Source organism: Monopterus albus, unplaced genomic scaffold (assembly GCF_001952655.1).
Source record: "Monopterus albus unplaced genomic scaffold, M_albus_1.0 scaffold170.1, whole genome shotgun sequence".
Classification (NCBI taxonomy): Eukaryota; Metazoa; Chordata; class Actinopteri; order Synbranchiformes; family Synbranchidae; genus Monopterus; species Monopterus albus.
Window position 1 is genome coordinate 1,053,368 of NW_018128050.1, and position 18,192 is coordinate 1,071,559.

The following is an 18,192-nucleotide window of genomic DNA, read 5'->3' on the forward strand; positions in this document are numbered from 1 at the left end:
ATTTTGGCATCCCTTCATTGGCTTCCAGTGTCTTTCAGGATTCATTTTAAGATTCTTTTATTTGTTTTTAAGTCTTTGAATGGTCTTGCTCCATTGTATCTTGCTGAGCTTTTATTTCCTTATAGTCCCTCTCGGTGCCTCAGATCAGCTGACCAGCTCTTGCTTGAGGTACCGTGGGCCAGGCGTAAACTCAGAGGGGACAGAGCGTTTTCCATTGTGGCTCCTAAGCTATGGAATGCGCTGCCCCTTTACATCAGGCAGGCCGCCTCGTTGGCTATTTTTAAAACTTACTTGAAGACTCACTTGTATGCTTTGGCGTTTGATATGCTATGAGACTCTGTTTGGGCTGAGTTTTGGTTGATAGTATTTTGTTATTTTGCTATGTTGGTTCTTTTATGTTATTTTATTGGTATTTTAATATTGTAGTTGTCACGTTTTTAGATGTTTTGAATTGTATCTTATGTTAAGCACTTTGTTGGCCTCGGCTGTGTTCAAGTGCTTTATACAGTGCCTTGCGAAAGTATTCGGCCCCCTTGAACTTTGCGACCTTTTGCCACATTTCAGGCTTCAAACATAAAGATATAAAACTGTAATTTTTTGTGAAGAATCAACAACAAGTGGGACACAATCATGAAGTGGAATGAAATTTATTGGATATTTCAAACTTTTTTAACAAATAAAAAACTGAATAATTGGGCGTGCAAAATTATTCAGCCCCTTTACTTTCAGTGCAGCAAACTCTCTCCAGAAGTTCAGTGAGGATCTCTGAATGATCCAATGTTGACCTAAATGACTAATGATGATAAATAGAATCCACCTGTGTGTAATCAAGTCTCCGTATAAATGCACCTGCACTGTGATAGTCTCAGAGGTCCGTTTAAAGCGCAGAGAGCATCATGAAGAACAAGGAACACACCAGGCAGGTCCGAGATACTGTTGTGGAGAAGTTTAAAGCCGGATTTGGATACAAAAAGATTTCCCAAGCTTTAAACATCCCAAGGAGCACTGTGCAAGCGATAATATTGAAATGGAAGGAGTATCAGACCACTGCAAATCTACCAAGACCTGGCCGTCCCTCTAAACTTTCAGCTCATACAAGGAGAAGACTGATCAGAGATGCAGCCAAGAGGCCCATGATCACTCTGGATGAACTGCAGAGATCTACAGCTGAGGTGGGAGACTCTGTCCATAGGACAACAATCAGTCGTATACTGCACAAATCTGGCCTTTATGGAAGAGTGGCAAGAAGAAAGCCATTTCTTAAAGATATCCATAAAAAGTGTCGTTTAAAGTTTGCCACAAGCCACCTGGGAGACACACCAAACATGTGGAAGAAGGTGCTCTGGTCAGATGAAACCAAAATCGAACTTTTTGGCAACAATGCAAAACGTTATGTTTGGCGTAAAAGCAACACAGCTCATCACCCTGAACACACCATCCCCACTGTCAAACATGGTGGTGGCAGCATCATGGTTTGGGCCTGCTTTTCTTCAGCAGGGACCGGGAAGATGGTTAAAATTGATGGGACGATGGATGGAGCCAAATACAGGACCATTTTGGAAGGAAACCTGATGGAGTCTGCAAAAGACCTGAGACTGGGACGGAGCTTTGTCTTCCAACAAGACAATGATCCAAAACATAAAGCAAAATCTACAATGGAATGGTTCACAGATAAACATATCCAGGTGTTAGAATGGCCAAGTCAAAGTCCAGACCTGAATCCAATCGAGAATCTGTGGACAGAACTGAAAACTGCTGTTCACAAACGCTCTCTATCCAACCTCACTGAGCTCGAGCTGTTTTGCAAGGAGGAATGGGCAAAATTTAAGTCTCTTGATGTGCAAAACTGATAGAGACATACCCCAAGTGACTTACAGCTGTAATCGCAGCAAAAGGTGGCGCTACAAAGTATTAACTTAAGGGGGCTGAATAATTTTGCACGCCCAATTTTTCAGTTTTTTATTTGTTAAAAAAGTTTGAAATATCCAATAAATTTCGTTCCACTTCATGATTGTGTCCCACTTGTTGTTGATTCTTCACAAAAAATTACAGTTTTATATCTTTATGTTTGAAGCCTGAAATGTGGCAAAAGGTCGCAAAGTTCAAGGGGGCCGAATACTTTCGCAAGGCACTGTATCTAGCAACCTAAATGCTTCAATATTTCACAGTACAGTGTTTGACTGCCAACTTAAATTTGAAGAGAACAAAGTCTTTTCAATAAAGGTCATCAGCGGATACCTTTACTTAGGAAACTGAACTCTTTTGGGGTCTGCAATGTAATTTTATTACTATTGTACTTCACTTCATGGTCCGACACTGAAAACAAATAGATATGCAAATTCTTTTATTCTTTCTGCAATCGGGCTACTGAATGTTGACGTTTCCCAGTACAGGAAAGGACCTCTGTCCTCACAACAGCCACTAATCTGTGTATTTTTTGTCACTGGCTTGTTGTTGTTGTTTCATTAGTGTTGTCCCATGTTTACGTTATTTCGCTTATTTCTTTCTATACAAATTAATCGTCCTGACCAATTAGACAAAGCAGTTTTGGCTGCCTGGGTTAAAGAAGGAAAAGCCCTGGAAAAAGCACTCTACCTCACCAAATTACACTGAAAACAGTAACCACCACAGCTATGTTAATTAATAATAGTAGTAGAGGTAACCCATCTTCATCAGTGACGTGCGGTCAGGGGAGGCAGGTGAGGCAGAGCCTCCCCTGTCAATCTTGACAAGAAAAAAAAGTTAATCATAAAATATAATGAATGTTAATATTTGTCGGCTGGTGTGTGTTGTAGGCCCTTTTGCCATTCGAATCCGATGTTGAAGGAATTTTTTTCAATAAAGAATAGCAGAATTCCCGTATGTCCCGTTCAAATACATGGAGGAGATGCGCGATGAGGCAGCACTTTGCTGTGCCTCTCGGTGGATCGTGTAATCCTCACAAACTGTATGCGATGCAAATAGTGTGTCGCTGTCCCTCTATATATCGTAAATAAAATGCTTTCAAACACTCTGATTATATGCTCTGCCTTGCCATAATCTGGATAATGTTTGTTTATATTTCCTTTACAATCCGCCTTATCAAAATGGAAGATTACATTTCCAAGCTGAGAAAATTCGCAAATCTGGACTTTCAATCAAAACATTTTTGACAGTTTGGACATTTTTGTCCAGAAGGATCTTCTTTATTGAGAACATTTGTTTTAATATTGAATTCGAACAGTAAAAGGGTTTGTAATACATACCAGCTGGCAAACGAAATTCGGGTACACGTAAACGTAAGACCATAAACTTTTATTATTTCTAGTTCGAAATAAGCTCAATTGGAATAAATTTGAACCTCAAATTAAATATGGGTCACGTTTGTGTGAAGAAGGCTGATATGAGATATAAAACATAACACATTGTCTGTTAACAGACAATTTGTTAACGGTTCATTTGTATTTGTAAATCTGACTGTAAAAGAGTCAGTGCCTCACCAGCTGTCAACCTCACCGCACGTCACTGATCTTCATGTGTGTGATGTGAAAGTTTGAGAATAATTTCAGGTCAACGTTTTTCCTGCAGTTTTATGTTCACACAGAATTATTTTTGTTCTGTTCTTTAAATGTGCCTCATGTCCCTGAATGGCCTTGTCTGGTCCAGGTTTCTCCTGTTGTGGAGTGCTGTCCTCATCATGTACCCAACCACGCTGGCTGTAATTGCACTCACCTTCTCCAGCTATGTCCTGCAGCCGGTCTTCCCCAACTGTGTTCCTCCATACATGGCCATGCGGATGCTGTCTGCTGCCTGTGTTTGTGAGTGTGTATTCTGCAATTTCCAAATACAGTCAAGGTTACAAAAGTGTAAAAACTGATTTATGTGTGACTCATGAAGGCCACAAATGCGTATTTGTCAATCTACAGATAAAATCCAGATATACAAATGTGTAAAAACCTTTTTCTGTATGCAGTTCTTTAAAATGTATTTATGAATTGTTAGATGCACATGCAGATCGCCAGACACTCAGATCATGTTATGCACACGTCTAAGGACTAGAGGATTTTCTTGCTCTCAGACCCACAGACATATGGTGCATTTAATGGCAGGTGGAAAATTAAGCCGTTTGGCTTTTCAGGCATTTTTCAAGAAATAAAATTGAATTTTAAAAAGCTCTTGGTCAGATCTCTGGTGGTAAGGCATTCCACACTTTGGGAGCAACCAAAAAGCCCTGTCACCCCAGCAAAAGCAAAAGCCTGTCTCAGGACATCTGAAAGAAATTGGAGGACCTGAGATCTCTACAGTGTGTATAGGCAACTAAATGTTTAGCTAAATAGGATGGAGCTTTATCATTGAGGGTATTAAAAATATACAAGATTTTAAAGTCAGTCTTAAAACATATCGGAAGCAAAAGTACAGATGTTCCCACGAGCCTGTTTAATCCATCTTAACACATTAATCTCAGATGGTTAACATAATAAATGTGACACCTGTTGAACACCAGTGAGTTTGCATGTTAGGATACAGAGCTTAGGTGCGTCCTCAGAGAGATGTTGGCGTAGCTGTAGACTCCAGGTAAAACTGAACTTATACATGTATTTGATAAATCAGTATTCAGGTACTGATCAGCATTTAGACTTGGGTGGGTCACAAGGACAAAAACCCCTGAATGTCATCCCTGTTTTAGTGCGAAGTGTTTGTACACTGTGCAGAATATATATGTACATAAAATCAGACCAATAAACTATTTTACTTAAAAATTATCCATAGTTACTGAGTAATTAGTTACCCTGTCGGTGGCTTGAGTCAGAGCTATGGCTCTTGTGTTTCAGTGCTGTTGACATGGGTGAACTGCTCCAGCGTTCGTATGGCTACCAGGATCCAGGACATCTTCACCTTGGGGAAGCTGATGGCTCTGGGCCTCATCATCATGGTCGGCCTAGTGCAGATTTTCAATGGTAACCCTCATAGCTTGTGGCCTAAAGCCGTACTGCTCCCTGAAGGAAGCAAAACTCTAACGTGTGACTTACCTTCCAGGTAACTACGGGGCTCTAACTCCTCAGATGGCCTTTTCCATGGACAGGACACCGTCGGTTGGGCAGATTGCTCTGGCCTTCTTGCAGGCCTCCTTTGCCTTCAGTGGATGGAACTTCCTCAACTATGTTACAGAGGAAGTGATTGATCCCAGACGGTGAATATTCATGCTCCGTAGCAGTGCTGTGACATATATTCAGCTGCTGCCTCAACACACTTTGTGGCTCTGCTTGTCCAGGTTGTTTATGACATTTTGGATAAAATAAAACATAATCTTCATTATGTGTCTTTAACTAGTACACTTTCAGGTTTTTGTGGGGTGATATACCAAGCTGTTGGTGCTCACACCTCCACCAGTGTTAAGTTTGATAAAGGAACAAAGGCATAAGCGCAGATTAAAGAGCAATAATACAATGAGTGACAATCTGACTTTTTTCTGCAGTTGAACCCCTGCCCTTTTTTTAGACCAAGTCCGGTACATAGTTCATTGGTATTTTCTCCCCAGTTTAGTTGTAACCATTTATAACCTGAAACTTTTCTGCACTGTTTGCCAGGACAGGACGATATTTATTGCAAAGCCTCATGTTCATTTCTTCTTGCTGCAGGAATCTTATCACCCTCTGTGTGCATGTGTGTTGGGGGGGAAAGTTTGTTTCAAATCAGATTGTCCTTTTTGAAAGCAGTTTTTGGACATTGAAAAGTGGTTAAACACCAAAGCATTGAGCCCTGCATGTCAGTTATTGTTGGCTGGTATTTTTCACCCACACTAACTGTGAGATTGTGAACCAGAAACAACCCAGCATGAATGTGTGATGTTTAACATTAAAACTGTTTTTCCGTTTCTAGTGCCTTTGATCAACTTTTATGCATGTTTGATTGATTTTTAATTTCACCTGTGCATGGTGTGTGGCCTTGGCCAGGAATCTACCTCGTGCCATCTACATCTCCATACCACTGGTGACCTTTGTGTACACACTCACCAACATTGCCTACTTCTCCTCCATGTCGCCCGATGAGCTGCTGTCATCCAATGCTGTGGCCGTAGTGAGTAACTTGGCCGAAGGGGCAACAACTGTGTGCTGCTTCATGTGTTTGCTGTTGAGATCAGTGGTGAACAACAAACTATTCCTAGATCAGGAACATTACAAGCAAGATGGTGATTGCACCCTGATACCCGGTGGAAGAGCTGAGTGCATGTAGGCTGTCTTTCAGTGTGCTCCCTAGTGTCAAAAAAGGTTACATACAAGTGAGCCACTCTGGCCATCAGCAAGAGAATAGGGTACAAGTTCTCAAGGTGAAATCAAATTAACTGTTAAACCAATGAAACAAATTAATTTCTGTTTATTCAAATACATATGTAATAAAATCCTGTAATTACATTAGATTAATTTGCTTATGTCCAAAGTGATTCACAATAAGTGCAGCTAAACTGAGTGAGATCCAGATATCAACCAGGATTGGCAGTGCATCCCTTTTAGACAGTGGCTAAAACCATGTTCAGTGCTATGAGAATATGAGACACAAGTCTGAAAAAGTGGTCATCAGCATGTGGTGGAATATGGACAGTGAGTTGGTTCATTCCACCACTGTGAAGCAAGAAGAGCCTTGACTGAGGTGTGCAACCACAGGCTCCTCCTCCAACTGGGTGCTCCAGATTTAGAGTTTGACCCAGGCTTGGAGGTAGGAAGGAGCAGTTCCTTTTACTGCCCTGCAGACCTGGGGTCTCCAGCAAACAGAAATTTAAAGTAGTCCAGACAGGAAGTGCCTGGAATGAGCACTTGGGTCATTGTGAGAGAGTGGCAACTCTTCTTGATACTGTAAAGGAAGAATCAACAGGAGCTGACTCCTGCTGTGATGTTTGCTGAGGACCACAGTTTTTTCATCCAGCTTCAGTGCCAGCTTCTTTGCCATGTTGTTGCCACCAAGTTATTGTCATGGTTTCAGTGAGGGACCCTTCCCTTGCAGGAAGAGAAGCAAGCAACGATTTGTTGGAATGCGGCTACAACATCCACACAGTGCAACCTCGTGGCTCTGTTAACTTAGGTTCATTTCCCCATTTATACATTAGTAAAATCACTGTTAGGATTAAGAAGCGAGTCCTTTAACCCCTGAGTGCAGCTATAGGCTAACTTTCTTAACATGTTCTCAGTTATCATAGCAACAAGATGATGTTCAGCATTCAAGAGTTGCTTAGAGTCGCACTCGAAGAACAACCCACAGGTCACATGTGCTGTCCCTAGGGTCGTACTGCTGCTGTACCTAGCTAACACATGCAGCTTTAAGTAGGTGATAGAGGATCAGGAAGGACAGGCTGCAGTGTTATCAGGTCTGTGATTCTGTCTGTTGTTCTGCTGTTCAGACATTTGGGGAAAAGCTTCTAGGAATGTTCTCTGTCGTCATGCCGATCTCTGTGGCTCTGTCCACCTTTGGAGGAATCAACGGTTACCTGTTTACTTCGTCCAGGTGAGCTCCACTGCTCTCACTGTAAACTTTGCTGCATCGAGGCTGCTGGCAGTCTCACTTTGGTCTTCTATTTCTGTGTGCAGGTTATGTTTCTCAGGAGCCAGAGAGGGTCACCTGCCCAGCCTGCTGGCCATGATCCACTACCAAAACTGTACGCCCATCCCTGCCCTACTGGTCTGCGTATGTAGTCTCACTTTGGGGTTACATTGGTCTCAGTGTTTCTACATATGTTGCCTGATATTTACATAGTTGATATTTAAGTTTATTAGCTGCTTTTGCTCTTGTTAGTGTGTGGTAGTTTTTATCTGAGTGTTGGCAGGAAATTACAAAACATGAGTGACAACTGGACAGATCTGCCAAGAGTCAAGACAAAGCTGGTTAATATTTGATAAAAGTATTGTATTCAGCACTCCAGTGCACTCCAGCAATGTCTATGTAATCTTTTTTTATTTAGGGTGCGCACATTACAAATTTGCAGCAAACATATTTCACACTGTGGCTTGCTCAGGCTCGTTCATTTCATCATCTCTAACTGGTGTGTTTCAGGTATGTGTTTTAAAGGTTTTGATGACTCAGTAGCCAATGGTCAGTTACCACTCATGTCACATGATGCACATGAACTACATTCAGCACATTTTAAATACGTGATAGTAGCACAGCGGCTGACAGGAAATGGTTTGGTAGTTATTAACGCAGCACGACACATCACCAGCTCACAGTTACCCTGAGTAGAGCACATCTACAGATCCTGCTGCCTACAACACAGAAAACATAATCAAGGTCTCATGCAACCCAGGTAACCACCTGATCATACTGCTGCCTTCTGGAGGGCAATATATACATCCGTGAAAACCAGCACTTCCACATTACTGAACAGTTTTTACCCATGAGTCCTTAAGGAACTGAGCTCTGCCTGAACTAAGGCTATGAATGACTACAGCTATGTGAACTTGCAATTACACCATGGGTATCCATTTTAAGCTATTTTACTATATTTGAACTGTTTGAATCATAATCAGAATCAGCTTTATTGGTCAGGTGTGTTGGACACACAAGGAATTTAAATCTGGTACAGCGTCTCTCAGTGTTCATGTACAATGTTCTTCCATAAGCCAACAAGTAAATAAGATGAGACTGACAGAACAAGAAAAGAAAAGTAATGTGCAAACAAAAAAATGGATGTGCTTTATGAAAATAAAAATAAAGTACTTATAGAAATATATATATACACACAGTTTAGATGCAATTTATTAAATACATATATACAAAAGTATATTTCCAAGGTTTTGCACTGAGGGTTGTCATCCTGTTACACAGTCATGGGTTAAGTGTTAACCAGAGTGATGGCCTGGGGGAAAAAACTGTCCTTGTGTCTGGTTGACTTGGCGTATAGTGACCTGTAACATTGTCCAGAGGGGAGGAGTTCAAACAGATTGTGTCCCGGGTGTGAGGGGTCTGTAGTGATCCTCTCTGCCCTCCTTTTGACCCGTGCGGTGTACAGGTCCTCCATGGAGGGCAGGCTGGCACCGCTGGTTCTTTCTGCAGTCCTGATTGTCCACTGAAGTCTGTTCCTGTCCTGTTTGGTTGCTGAGCCAAACCAGACAGTGATGGAGGTGCAGAGAACAGACTCGATGATTCCTCTGTAGAACTGTATCACCTGCTGCTTCCTGTCTGCCAGAAAGCTGGTGATCCATTGACAGGTGGGGGCAGGCACAGTGAGCTGGGTCAGTTTATAGTGAAGGATGTCTGGGATGATGGTAGAGCATTTGAAGCAGGAACTCATAATTGCAATTCACATAATTATGTCACATGATGTGGGTCAGGGGTAGATCGGTCGTCTCTCATCCAGAAGGTTGGGGGTTCAGTTCACAGTGCCTGTAGTCCATGTGCTGAAGTGTCCTTGGCCAAGACACTGAACCCCAAGCTGCCCCTGATGGCTCCACATACAGCTGTCTTGTGTATAATGTACTCAGCCAAATAAAGTCCATCCATCCATCCAAGGCGGTTCAAGGAGGGGAGCCAAATAAAGTGATTATCATAAACATGCTCTTGTGTTATTTCATCAGTGCACAGTGTTTGAATCTTCACATGATGAGTCTATAGTCATACAACCAACTTGTTGACCTGTTGTAAGTCGTTAATGTGAATCTTTTTGATCCTGACAGACATCAGCCCTGCCTTGGTTGTTTTCTAAGATTTGACAAAGATCATCTGAGCTCCAGAATACATTATACAACTTTTCTAACAGACTGAGCAAAATATGACTTTGACATATACTTTTGGTGACGTGTCCCTTCATTCATCACATTATGTCCTGCTGTGTTTTGCAGTGCACTGCCACCATTGTGATACTCTGCATCGGTGAAACACACAACTTGATCAACTACGTCTCCTTCATCAACTACCTGTCATATGGCGTCACCATCGCAGGTCTGCTGTACTGTCGCTGGAAGAAACCCAACCTGTACCGACCCATCAAGGTATCGACCAACTCTGTCAGACGTTAGCAATCTTTTTATCTCCATAGTTAATGTTCCATGTCATCACATGCACCTCATTACCACCAAATTGTTGTAAAAACCATTTTCCTCAGGTGAATCTGCTGGTTCCTGTGTGCTACCTGATGTTCTGGGCACTGTTGCTGGGTTTCAGCCTTTACTCAGAGCCGGTAGTTTGTGGCGTCGGCCTGGTCATCATGCTCACCGGTGTACCTGTCTACTTTCTGGGTGTACACTGGAAAGAAAAACCTATGTGTATCTACAACTTCACTGGTGAGACTCTGAAACATTTGTCAGTGGGGGAACCCTGCTTAAAAGTGTCAGGCTTTCTGCAGTGTTCACCAAATGAAATGTAATAATAACATCTCATCTCATTTTCCATACCGCTTTGTCCCAAATGGGGTCAGGGTATAATAATAACATACAGAGTGCAATTCAATACCTCAGACCACAAGACAGACACAAAATGACCACTACAAAGAGAACACAGAGATGCACAACAGCCAACAAGGCTTTATTGTCAGTAAAAAAAATAAAAGAATGTTTAACTGGTTAATACACCTGTTTGCTAAATGCACACTCAAGGAGCTTTGTAACAACTCTCTCCTGACAGCCAAGAGTTTATCTAGGGATAATGATAATCACTTAATTTGGCCAAGTATGTTACACAGACAAGGAATTTGTTTCCAGTACAGAACAGGGAGTTGAGATCTGTGGCACCAAGTCACACCGATGGCTCTAACCATCAGGGGCAACTTGGGGGTTCAGTGTCTTGCCCAAGGACACTTTGAGGTGTAGACTGCAGGCACTGAGATTTTAACCTCCAACCCTCTGGTTGGGAGACAACTGCTCTATCCACTGAAGCACAGTCGCTCACACATCTAATGTTACTGTCTGCAGAAGGCAAAATATAATATTCAAGACCTTTGTAAATGAAATTCAAGACTTTTCATGCTTTGTAAGGTTTTATGTTGAGGGAACTGAATTAGTTTTTTTGAAACATTTTCAACTTTTTAACACCTGCCTGTTTGCTGGGTTTGGATTCACAGCCTGTCTATCTTAGCTAATAAATAATCTGGCCATGTGTTTTCCTACAGAGAGGGCAACATACGTTGGCCAGGCATTGTGTTTCGTGGTCTTCCCACAGCTTGACCCCATCGAGATCAACAGCCCTTCAGAGAAGACTGGCCGGTCACCAGGCAGGACCAGTTTGTCTGCTACTTCTTAAAACTCATTTTTGCATATATGAACATTGGTGTGTTTTTCCTCCTGTTTCTATTTCCTTACTGTATATGTTCAATCATCTGTTCCTGGTGTGGGAGCTTCCTGTCTGACCTTTGACCCTCCATGACACTGATTTTTTCCCTACGCCTGCTTTCCTGTGTGGGCTGCTTGCACTTAGCATTTTTCCTCTTCTAAGGCATCAGATACAACAACCTAAAGCTGACAATGTCACACTATGAAAATGACTTTTATTCCTATTGTGGACCCATTTGGTTCTTCTGCAACAAGACAGATCTCTGACTGAGTGATAGTGTGTAGTTTTATCTGCTCAGTGTTACTGGTGCCTTATGGCCTTTTCACACCAGGTCCCACTCTGTAGTCACTGTTCTGAATATAGGAAGAAAAAATGATTTCAGAAAATGCTACAAACACTATGTAACAAAGAGTATGTGGATAGCCCTGTGATGCCCTGAGCCAGGTCTGGGAGGAGACCCCCCAGGACACCATCCGCTGACTCATCAGAAGCATGCTCAGACGTTGTCGGGAGGCCATATAGGCAGGCGGGGGCCATACACATTTCTGAGTCACATTATGAGTTGCAGTGAGGAAGTTCACACAGCTTGGATGAGCCTGTTCAAAAAGCATCAACGTCTTTCCAGAAACCCAGAGGCAGTCACGTTTTTCCACGTTTTTATTTTTTTCACCATCAATATTATTTCTGAGACTTGGTGTGAAAAGGTACTTACTGGAGAATATCTAGATTTAAATATTCTTTATTAACTGATTCACTCTATTAGATTTTAATATATTTTGTTAGTGCCTTTTGCAAAACATATTGCATTGGATTACTTGAGAAGCACTTTAGAGTCATTCCATGGAAACTATACACATTGGACCTTGGAACTGTAAGTTTTTTTTTAATCATAGCCAAACAAAATTTTCTATTCCATAGCATGAAAGATATGGTAGACTTGTAATAAAACATATTTTTCAAGCTCAAGCACTGCTCGTTTTTTGTGTTGTTCCAATGCAACTAAAAGGAATAAACATGGGGATACCAAAGAATCTGTGACTGCAACCATCTTCTGGGAGAAGTGGTGCATTATCTCACAGAAATGCAGGGGTATCGGTATTTTTGTCCATGACTGTAACTCATCAGTAAAGCACAGGCAAATGAATTACAGCTGATAAACCCCTTATAGATGGTGCCTAATCAGAACACGGCGCTTAGGTTGAGCAGACACCTCTTCTTGATGAAGCACAGAGTAGCAGACCGTGAGAAGTCAGAATTAGTCAGGTTGACAAAGAGTAGTTCATCCGTTTTGTTGGCAAGAGAGCGAAGATTCTCTCTACGGAACAGGATATCGTCACCCCGCTGGTATAACTTAACCAGGGCACCAGTGTGCTTTCCTCTTAGGCCTCTCCTCCAGGTCCCATGGACATTTGTTGCTCTTCAAAACTAGAATGTCCACGCAACTTTTTCTGTTCAACTGTAGCAAAGCCACAAATCTTATATGTTCTTCATATGTATATAAAATCTTAGTTTGTAAAGTAAATAAATGTAGTGCCACAAAACTAAAAATATTTCCCTACGAGGTGAAATGAAGTACATTGAAAAGAAAATACATAATCATGGTACAGGTAAGCTATCTCAAAGTGACTGTACTTGGTTACCTTGCACTACTGCTTAATACTTAACTATAAAGTATTAGTTAAAAAAATGTAATAAACTATGTATTACAGCATATAAAGCATTCCCTTCCTAAATGTTGTCTGATCAGAAAGACACTCAAATGATCCTCATGGAAGCACAACCATATTTCTGTACTTTAAAACTGTAAGAGGATTCATTCTGTTGTTATTTACAAATAACGTAACAAATCCAGGTGTTTTTTCTAAAGGGGGTCAGAGAAAAACACAGTGCAGGATCTGTAGCAGCGGGTGTCTTGTTTTATCATGAAATACACGTTTACACTATAAATTAGCCTGCTTGTAAAGTTAACATGGGTGTATTTTAGAGCACATTTTGTAAAAGCAAGTACAGCAGTGCAATGAATCAGAACACAAGTGGTGCCATGTTTCTGAGCGACAATGTACCTGTGTGGTACATCTCCACTCGTGACCGCTTTATGACGTATTGTCCAAACAGGAAGTGCAAACAGAGCATTTTCTCACATGAGGGCACGAGACGGGAGCTGTTATTATCAACAGGCGACAGGTGCCGGCGAGTTGATTTAAGTTTTACAGCGTATAGATATGAATGTGTGCAGAGGTTAGCATGGCTGGTTTGTTTATTAATGTTGTGTTGATGCAGCACGTAGGACGTTAGCGTGGCCCCAGTCAATCCATTTCGCCGAACTCCATTCAGAAAAGTCGCAGTTTAAAAGCTGTGCTTTTCTACTAGCTCATATACTCGACAGAGCCTAATTTTGAAGTGTTTGCAAATCAGTGTCGTGTTGTAGTTTAGCGTGTAATTGACTATTTCATTTGTATTTTTGTCATAATCTAAATTAAGCTGTCTTGTACTGGCTACTGAAACTAACGTAGCATTAGCTAACCTATGGCAGCATGGAAGCAGTTCTAAGTCTGTGTTATTCACGTTAGTTCGGTGTGTGCTGATTGTTTGCCGCCGAATCGAAGAATAAAGCCAAGTCGTCTTCTGGCCGACCCGAAACCGCCTTAAATCAGACGATTTTGTGTGAAATAACGCGGTTTGTGACCAAGAGCAGTTAATGATTTCTACACAGTGCTGACAGACGAGTGCTGTTGTTGCGGGGGGGATCTGAGCCGCCGCGATGGCAGCAGGTAGGCTGAGCTTCAGGAACATCACCGCCCTGGCTCCCATGGTCCGGGTGGGGACTCTCCCCATGAGGCTGCTGGCTCTGGACTACGGAGCCGATGTGGTTTACTGCGAGGTGAGGACGCAGGATGGGAGGCGAGGGAGAACCGAGCTCGGGGTTAAAGTGTTATAAACGCTGGTGTCTGTTCCAGGAGCTGATTGACATGAAGATGGCCCAGTGTCAGAGGGTGGTGAACGGTGAGAATCGGTGCTGATACTCCAGACTGACTGGCACCAGACCGACACACCCAGCTTAGCAGCTGAGCTGGTCCGAGGTGGAAAACGACCAACTGTTTTTATTTGTGTGTTTGTCAGAGGTGCTGCAGACGGTGGATTTTGTCGCTCCAGATGATCGAGTGATGTTCAGGACCTGTGACAGGGAGAAGGACCGAGTCGTCTTCCAGATGGTGACAGAAAACACACGTGTTTCCTCTGGTCTCTGGTGCCACTTTGCTGTGTAACCTATAGAAAGAGTTTTCTGTTTTCTAGGGGACTGCCGACCCAGACAGAGCGCTGACCGTGGCTCGACTTGTGTAAGTTTTACACCTCTAAACTGCGAGGTTCATTCAGCCCAGTCACAATGTGGACATAACCAGAGTCTCCCATTATGTTCACATTGTGACTGGGGGCACTGGGAGAAACTGTAAAACAGTTAGGGTTGCAACAGATGATTATTTTGATGAGTCTGACAGTTTGCATTAATCGTTCTATCTACGAAATCCTAGGGAGTACTGAAGAATGTGAGTTGATTTAAAATTTTGTTACATTTTTTATTCTATTGAAAATGCAATGTGTGAAGTCCATGGAGCCCTCTGTGATCAAGTAAAGTGTGGAAGCTACTTTGTCGCTTTCACTGTGAGCACACGATGTTGTATGAAACTGGGACACAACTTGTTTTTGTATGTTTGGGGTTCTCAAACTGGAAATATGACAAAAATACAGTTTGTCTAGGAGCCATTTTGTTTCCCATGATGCTTTGGTGGGCCAGGCTAGTTAATGTGATGACTGTTTCCGTCCACAGGGAGAAGGATGTGGCTGCCATCGATGTGAACATGGGCTGTCCAAAGGAATACTCCACTAAGGTGAGTCATCTGTCAGTTGGCAACCTAATTTTGCTCTGACCTTTGACCCCTGGCTGACCTCTGACCTGTGTCATCCTGCAGGGCGGCATGGGAGCTGCTCTGCTGTCCAATCCTGACAAGATTGAAGCAGTGAGTTCTTCAGCCTGACACTGTCCATGAACACATCTACACAGTGGCGGGTTCACCTTCAGATGCTGCTTGGTTTCAGATTCTCTGAAGATGCAACAAGCTTTCTTCACTTAGGCCCGTTTTCCATCACCTGGTACCGGCTTGACTTGACCATAATCAGCTCTACTTGCTTTTGGTACCACCTGCTTGGTTTTCCACTGTAGATAGTCCCCCCTGCACTGTAGATGGTTGAACAGCGATGCTGCATTACACTGGTATGCTGAAGGTGTGCTGTTCTTCATTCTTGGTATGTGGCCGTTTGTCACAGCAAAGAGAGATTTTGTTTCAGAAGCAGCTGAAGGGAAGCAAGACAAAAGCTGCTGAAACAGACAGGAGAGTCTGGTAAATAGTACTTTGGAGTTAAGACGATGAGACGACTGGTTGCTCAAAGGTGACGCAAGAGGGTAAGTTACATGATTTCTCTGACCAATCTCTAGCCTGCAGTGTTTACACATTAAATCAAATCAAATCAAATTTTATTTGTATAGTGCCAAATCACAACAAAAGTCATCTCAGGACACTTTACAGAGTAGGGTCTAGACCAGGGGTGGGCAAACGTTTTGGCTCAGGGGCCACATTGACTTTTAAAATTTGACAGACGGGCCGGGCCAGCACCAGATGCATACATATCAAACATAAACATATAAAAGGCATTACAGTGTTAATACTTACATTCACTTTCAGGAACAGTGTTGTTGATCACCCTTTTTTGCCAGTGCATCGGAGTCTGGTGTTAGTTTTGTTGTAGCAATTCTCAGAACAGATCTGAGGTGTTCATCACTCAACTGGGATCTGCGGGGTGCTTTGTTGGTGTTCATCACACTAAAACTCTGTTCATCACACATAGGTAGAGCCAAACAACACCAGCATCCTCTCTGCCATCTTCTGGATGTTTGGAAATTTGGCTGCACTTAATGAAGCATAAAACTCATCCAGTTTAAGAGAACTGAACTTCTCCTTAAGATGGTGTCACATTGGCGATCAATCAGTTCCAACTGCAACTCCTGTGGCGCCGTTTCAGGGTCTGTGTCAAGGGACATGACACCAGCTAAAGTGACTTGTCAATTTTTCCAAAATCAGAGAACCGAGGGCAGAATTCTTCGCGCAGGTCGTCCAGTGATTTCCTGTATTTTTTCACGTGTCGAGGGGCCTCTTTCAGCATAGCCAGTGTGGGGAAATGAGCGAATGACTTATTTGGCATTTGCTTTGAGAATAAATGCTAGCCTGGTTTTGAAGGTTCTGACGTTTGAACATTTCATACACAAACTGATCTTTCCCTTGTAGCTTCACGTTATGCTCATTCATATGTGTCAGTATGTCCCCAGGAAAAGCTAAATCACAAAGCCAATCTGTGTCACTCAGCTCTGGAAAATCGTCAGCTTTCTCAAGTAGTTCCAAAAATGAGCTAATCTCCTGTTTGAGCTCCCACACTCGTTGACATATTTTCCCCAAACTTAACCAGCGTGATAAAGCAAGTCCTGGTGATCAGCGTCAGTTTCTTCAAGAAACTTAATAAACTGACGATGCTGAAGTCCCCTTGCTCGAATAAAGTTAACGAGCTTTACAATTGTCTTCACTACGTGGTCAAGCTGCAATACAGATTTACACAGTGCTTCCTGGTGGATTATGTAGTGTATGTGCTCATTCCATGTCTTGTTGCAGCAGTTCCTACTCTCCTTTTCATCGGCCCAGCCCCAACCCCTCCAACGCCCCAGTGTTTTAACAGTAAATTTGTTTTAGTTTACATTGTGGTTATTTGTTTCAAACTTCAGTTTATCATACTGCTTTCATCAAGCAGATAACACACAGAAATCCTCAGGCACGGTAGTATGCACCAATTGCAATTTTTCCAATTTTCAGTTTCTGATTTTTTAAGTCTAAACTGTAGATTCTGATTTTGGCCGATTCCGATTTTCTTTCTGCCTAAGGACTGTAATTGCCAGGAAACACTGATATTTTTGTAGGTCTCATTTAATGAAAATTTGTAATAAAAATAAAAACACTGTATTAAACACGGCGAGTCACTGTCCTGCGTGATTATCTAATTTTTTCAAATTTGTTCTTGCTCTCAGGACACAAGATACCTGTTGTCTCTACCATGCACTCTTTGAGAAACTCTCCTTCGGAGAAAGGCTTGCTAGTCTTTGCTAATTTGAATGCCAGCAAATAACCTGCCTTCGTGCTTGATTCTTGGATGGCAGTTTGTCATATAAAGTTGTTTTGCTGAGCAGCAAACTAGCTGCCAGCCTCTGAGCAGTAGCTGTCCGTTCTTGTGTTGACTGGTTGTTAGCATAATTAGCATGCTTGGTAGAAAAGTGATGGCTGATGTTGTATTCCTTTAAAACCGCAACAGTGTCTTGGCAAATAAGACATACAGCCTTTGACTGGACTTCAGTAAAAAATATTTAGTTGTCCATTCCTTATTGAACACTCAGCACTCACTGTTGAATTTTCTTTTCTTTGGCCCACTCATTGTTGCAGATGGGTTCAGAGCAGTAACAGAATAATAACTAAGAGTAGCCCTGGCTCCGCAAAATCAAGCCAATGTATCACCACGCCACCTGGTGGAACGCCAGGCATTATAGGACAAGGTCAAATAAATGCAGTCATACTTATGATATGATTTGATTAGGGCAATCCTGTAACAATCTTTGGCGGGCCGGATTAAAAGGACCAATGGGCCGGATGTGGCCCACGGGCCATAGTTTGCCCACCCCTGGTCTAGACCTTACTGTTATCACTATTATTACAGAGGGAAAACCCAACAAATCCCCCTGGAGCAAGCACTTGGCAATTGTGGGGAGGAAAATCTCCCTTTAACGGAAGAAACCTCCGACAGACCCCGGCTCTTGGTGGGCGGCCTTCTGCCTCGACCGGTTGGGGTGAGTGGATAGAGGAGAGACAA

The 18,192-nt window shown here is 42.4% G+C and overlaps 2 protein-coding genes across 4 annotated transcripts in view; both read left to right on the plus strand.

Moving 5' to 3' along the window:
* Positions 1-12,162, plus strand: part of slc7a10b (solute carrier family 7 member 10b) — a 32,412-nt gene extending 20,250 nt beyond the window's left edge. Inside the window, exons 4-12 of the mRNA XM_020615764.1 lie at positions 3,646-3,797; positions 4,812-4,937; positions 5,017-5,170; positions 5,934-6,057; positions 7,373-7,476; positions 7,560-7,656; positions 9,807-9,956; positions 10,070-10,247; positions 11,072-12,162. Of these exons, the coding sequence (XP_020471420.1) occupies positions 3,646-3,797; positions 4,812-4,937; positions 5,017-5,170; positions 5,934-6,057; positions 7,373-7,476; positions 7,560-7,656; positions 9,807-9,956; positions 10,070-10,247; positions 11,072-11,202 (1,216 nt within the window). The 3' untranslated portion in view covers positions 11,203-12,162. The remainder of the gene's footprint in view (positions 1-3,645; positions 3,798-4,811; positions 4,938-5,016; positions 5,171-5,933; positions 6,058-7,372; positions 7,477-7,559; positions 7,657-9,806; positions 9,957-10,069; positions 10,248-11,071) is intronic.
* A 1,136-nt stretch (positions 12,163-13,298) lies between these two features.
* Positions 13,299-18,192, plus strand: part of dus2 (dihydrouridine synthase 2) — a 14,385-nt gene continuing 9,491 nt past the window's right edge. Inside the window, exons 1-7 of one of the 3 annotated variants that reach the window (XM_020615765.1) lie at positions 13,299-13,416; positions 13,946-14,113; positions 14,190-14,235; positions 14,353-14,444; positions 14,527-14,570; positions 15,059-15,119; positions 15,201-15,248. In XM_020615765.1, coding sequence (XP_020471421.1) covers positions 13,994-14,113; positions 14,190-14,235; positions 14,353-14,444; positions 14,527-14,570; positions 15,059-15,119; positions 15,201-15,248 — 411 coding nt within the window. In that variant the 5' untranslated portion in view covers positions 13,299-13,416; positions 13,946-13,993. Of the gene's footprint in view, positions 13,471-13,927; positions 14,114-14,189; positions 14,236-14,352; positions 14,445-14,526; positions 14,571-15,058; positions 15,120-15,200; positions 15,249-18,192 lie in introns of all 3 variants that reach the window. The other 2 variants (XM_020615767.1, XM_020615766.1) reach the window with 2 other exon arrangements.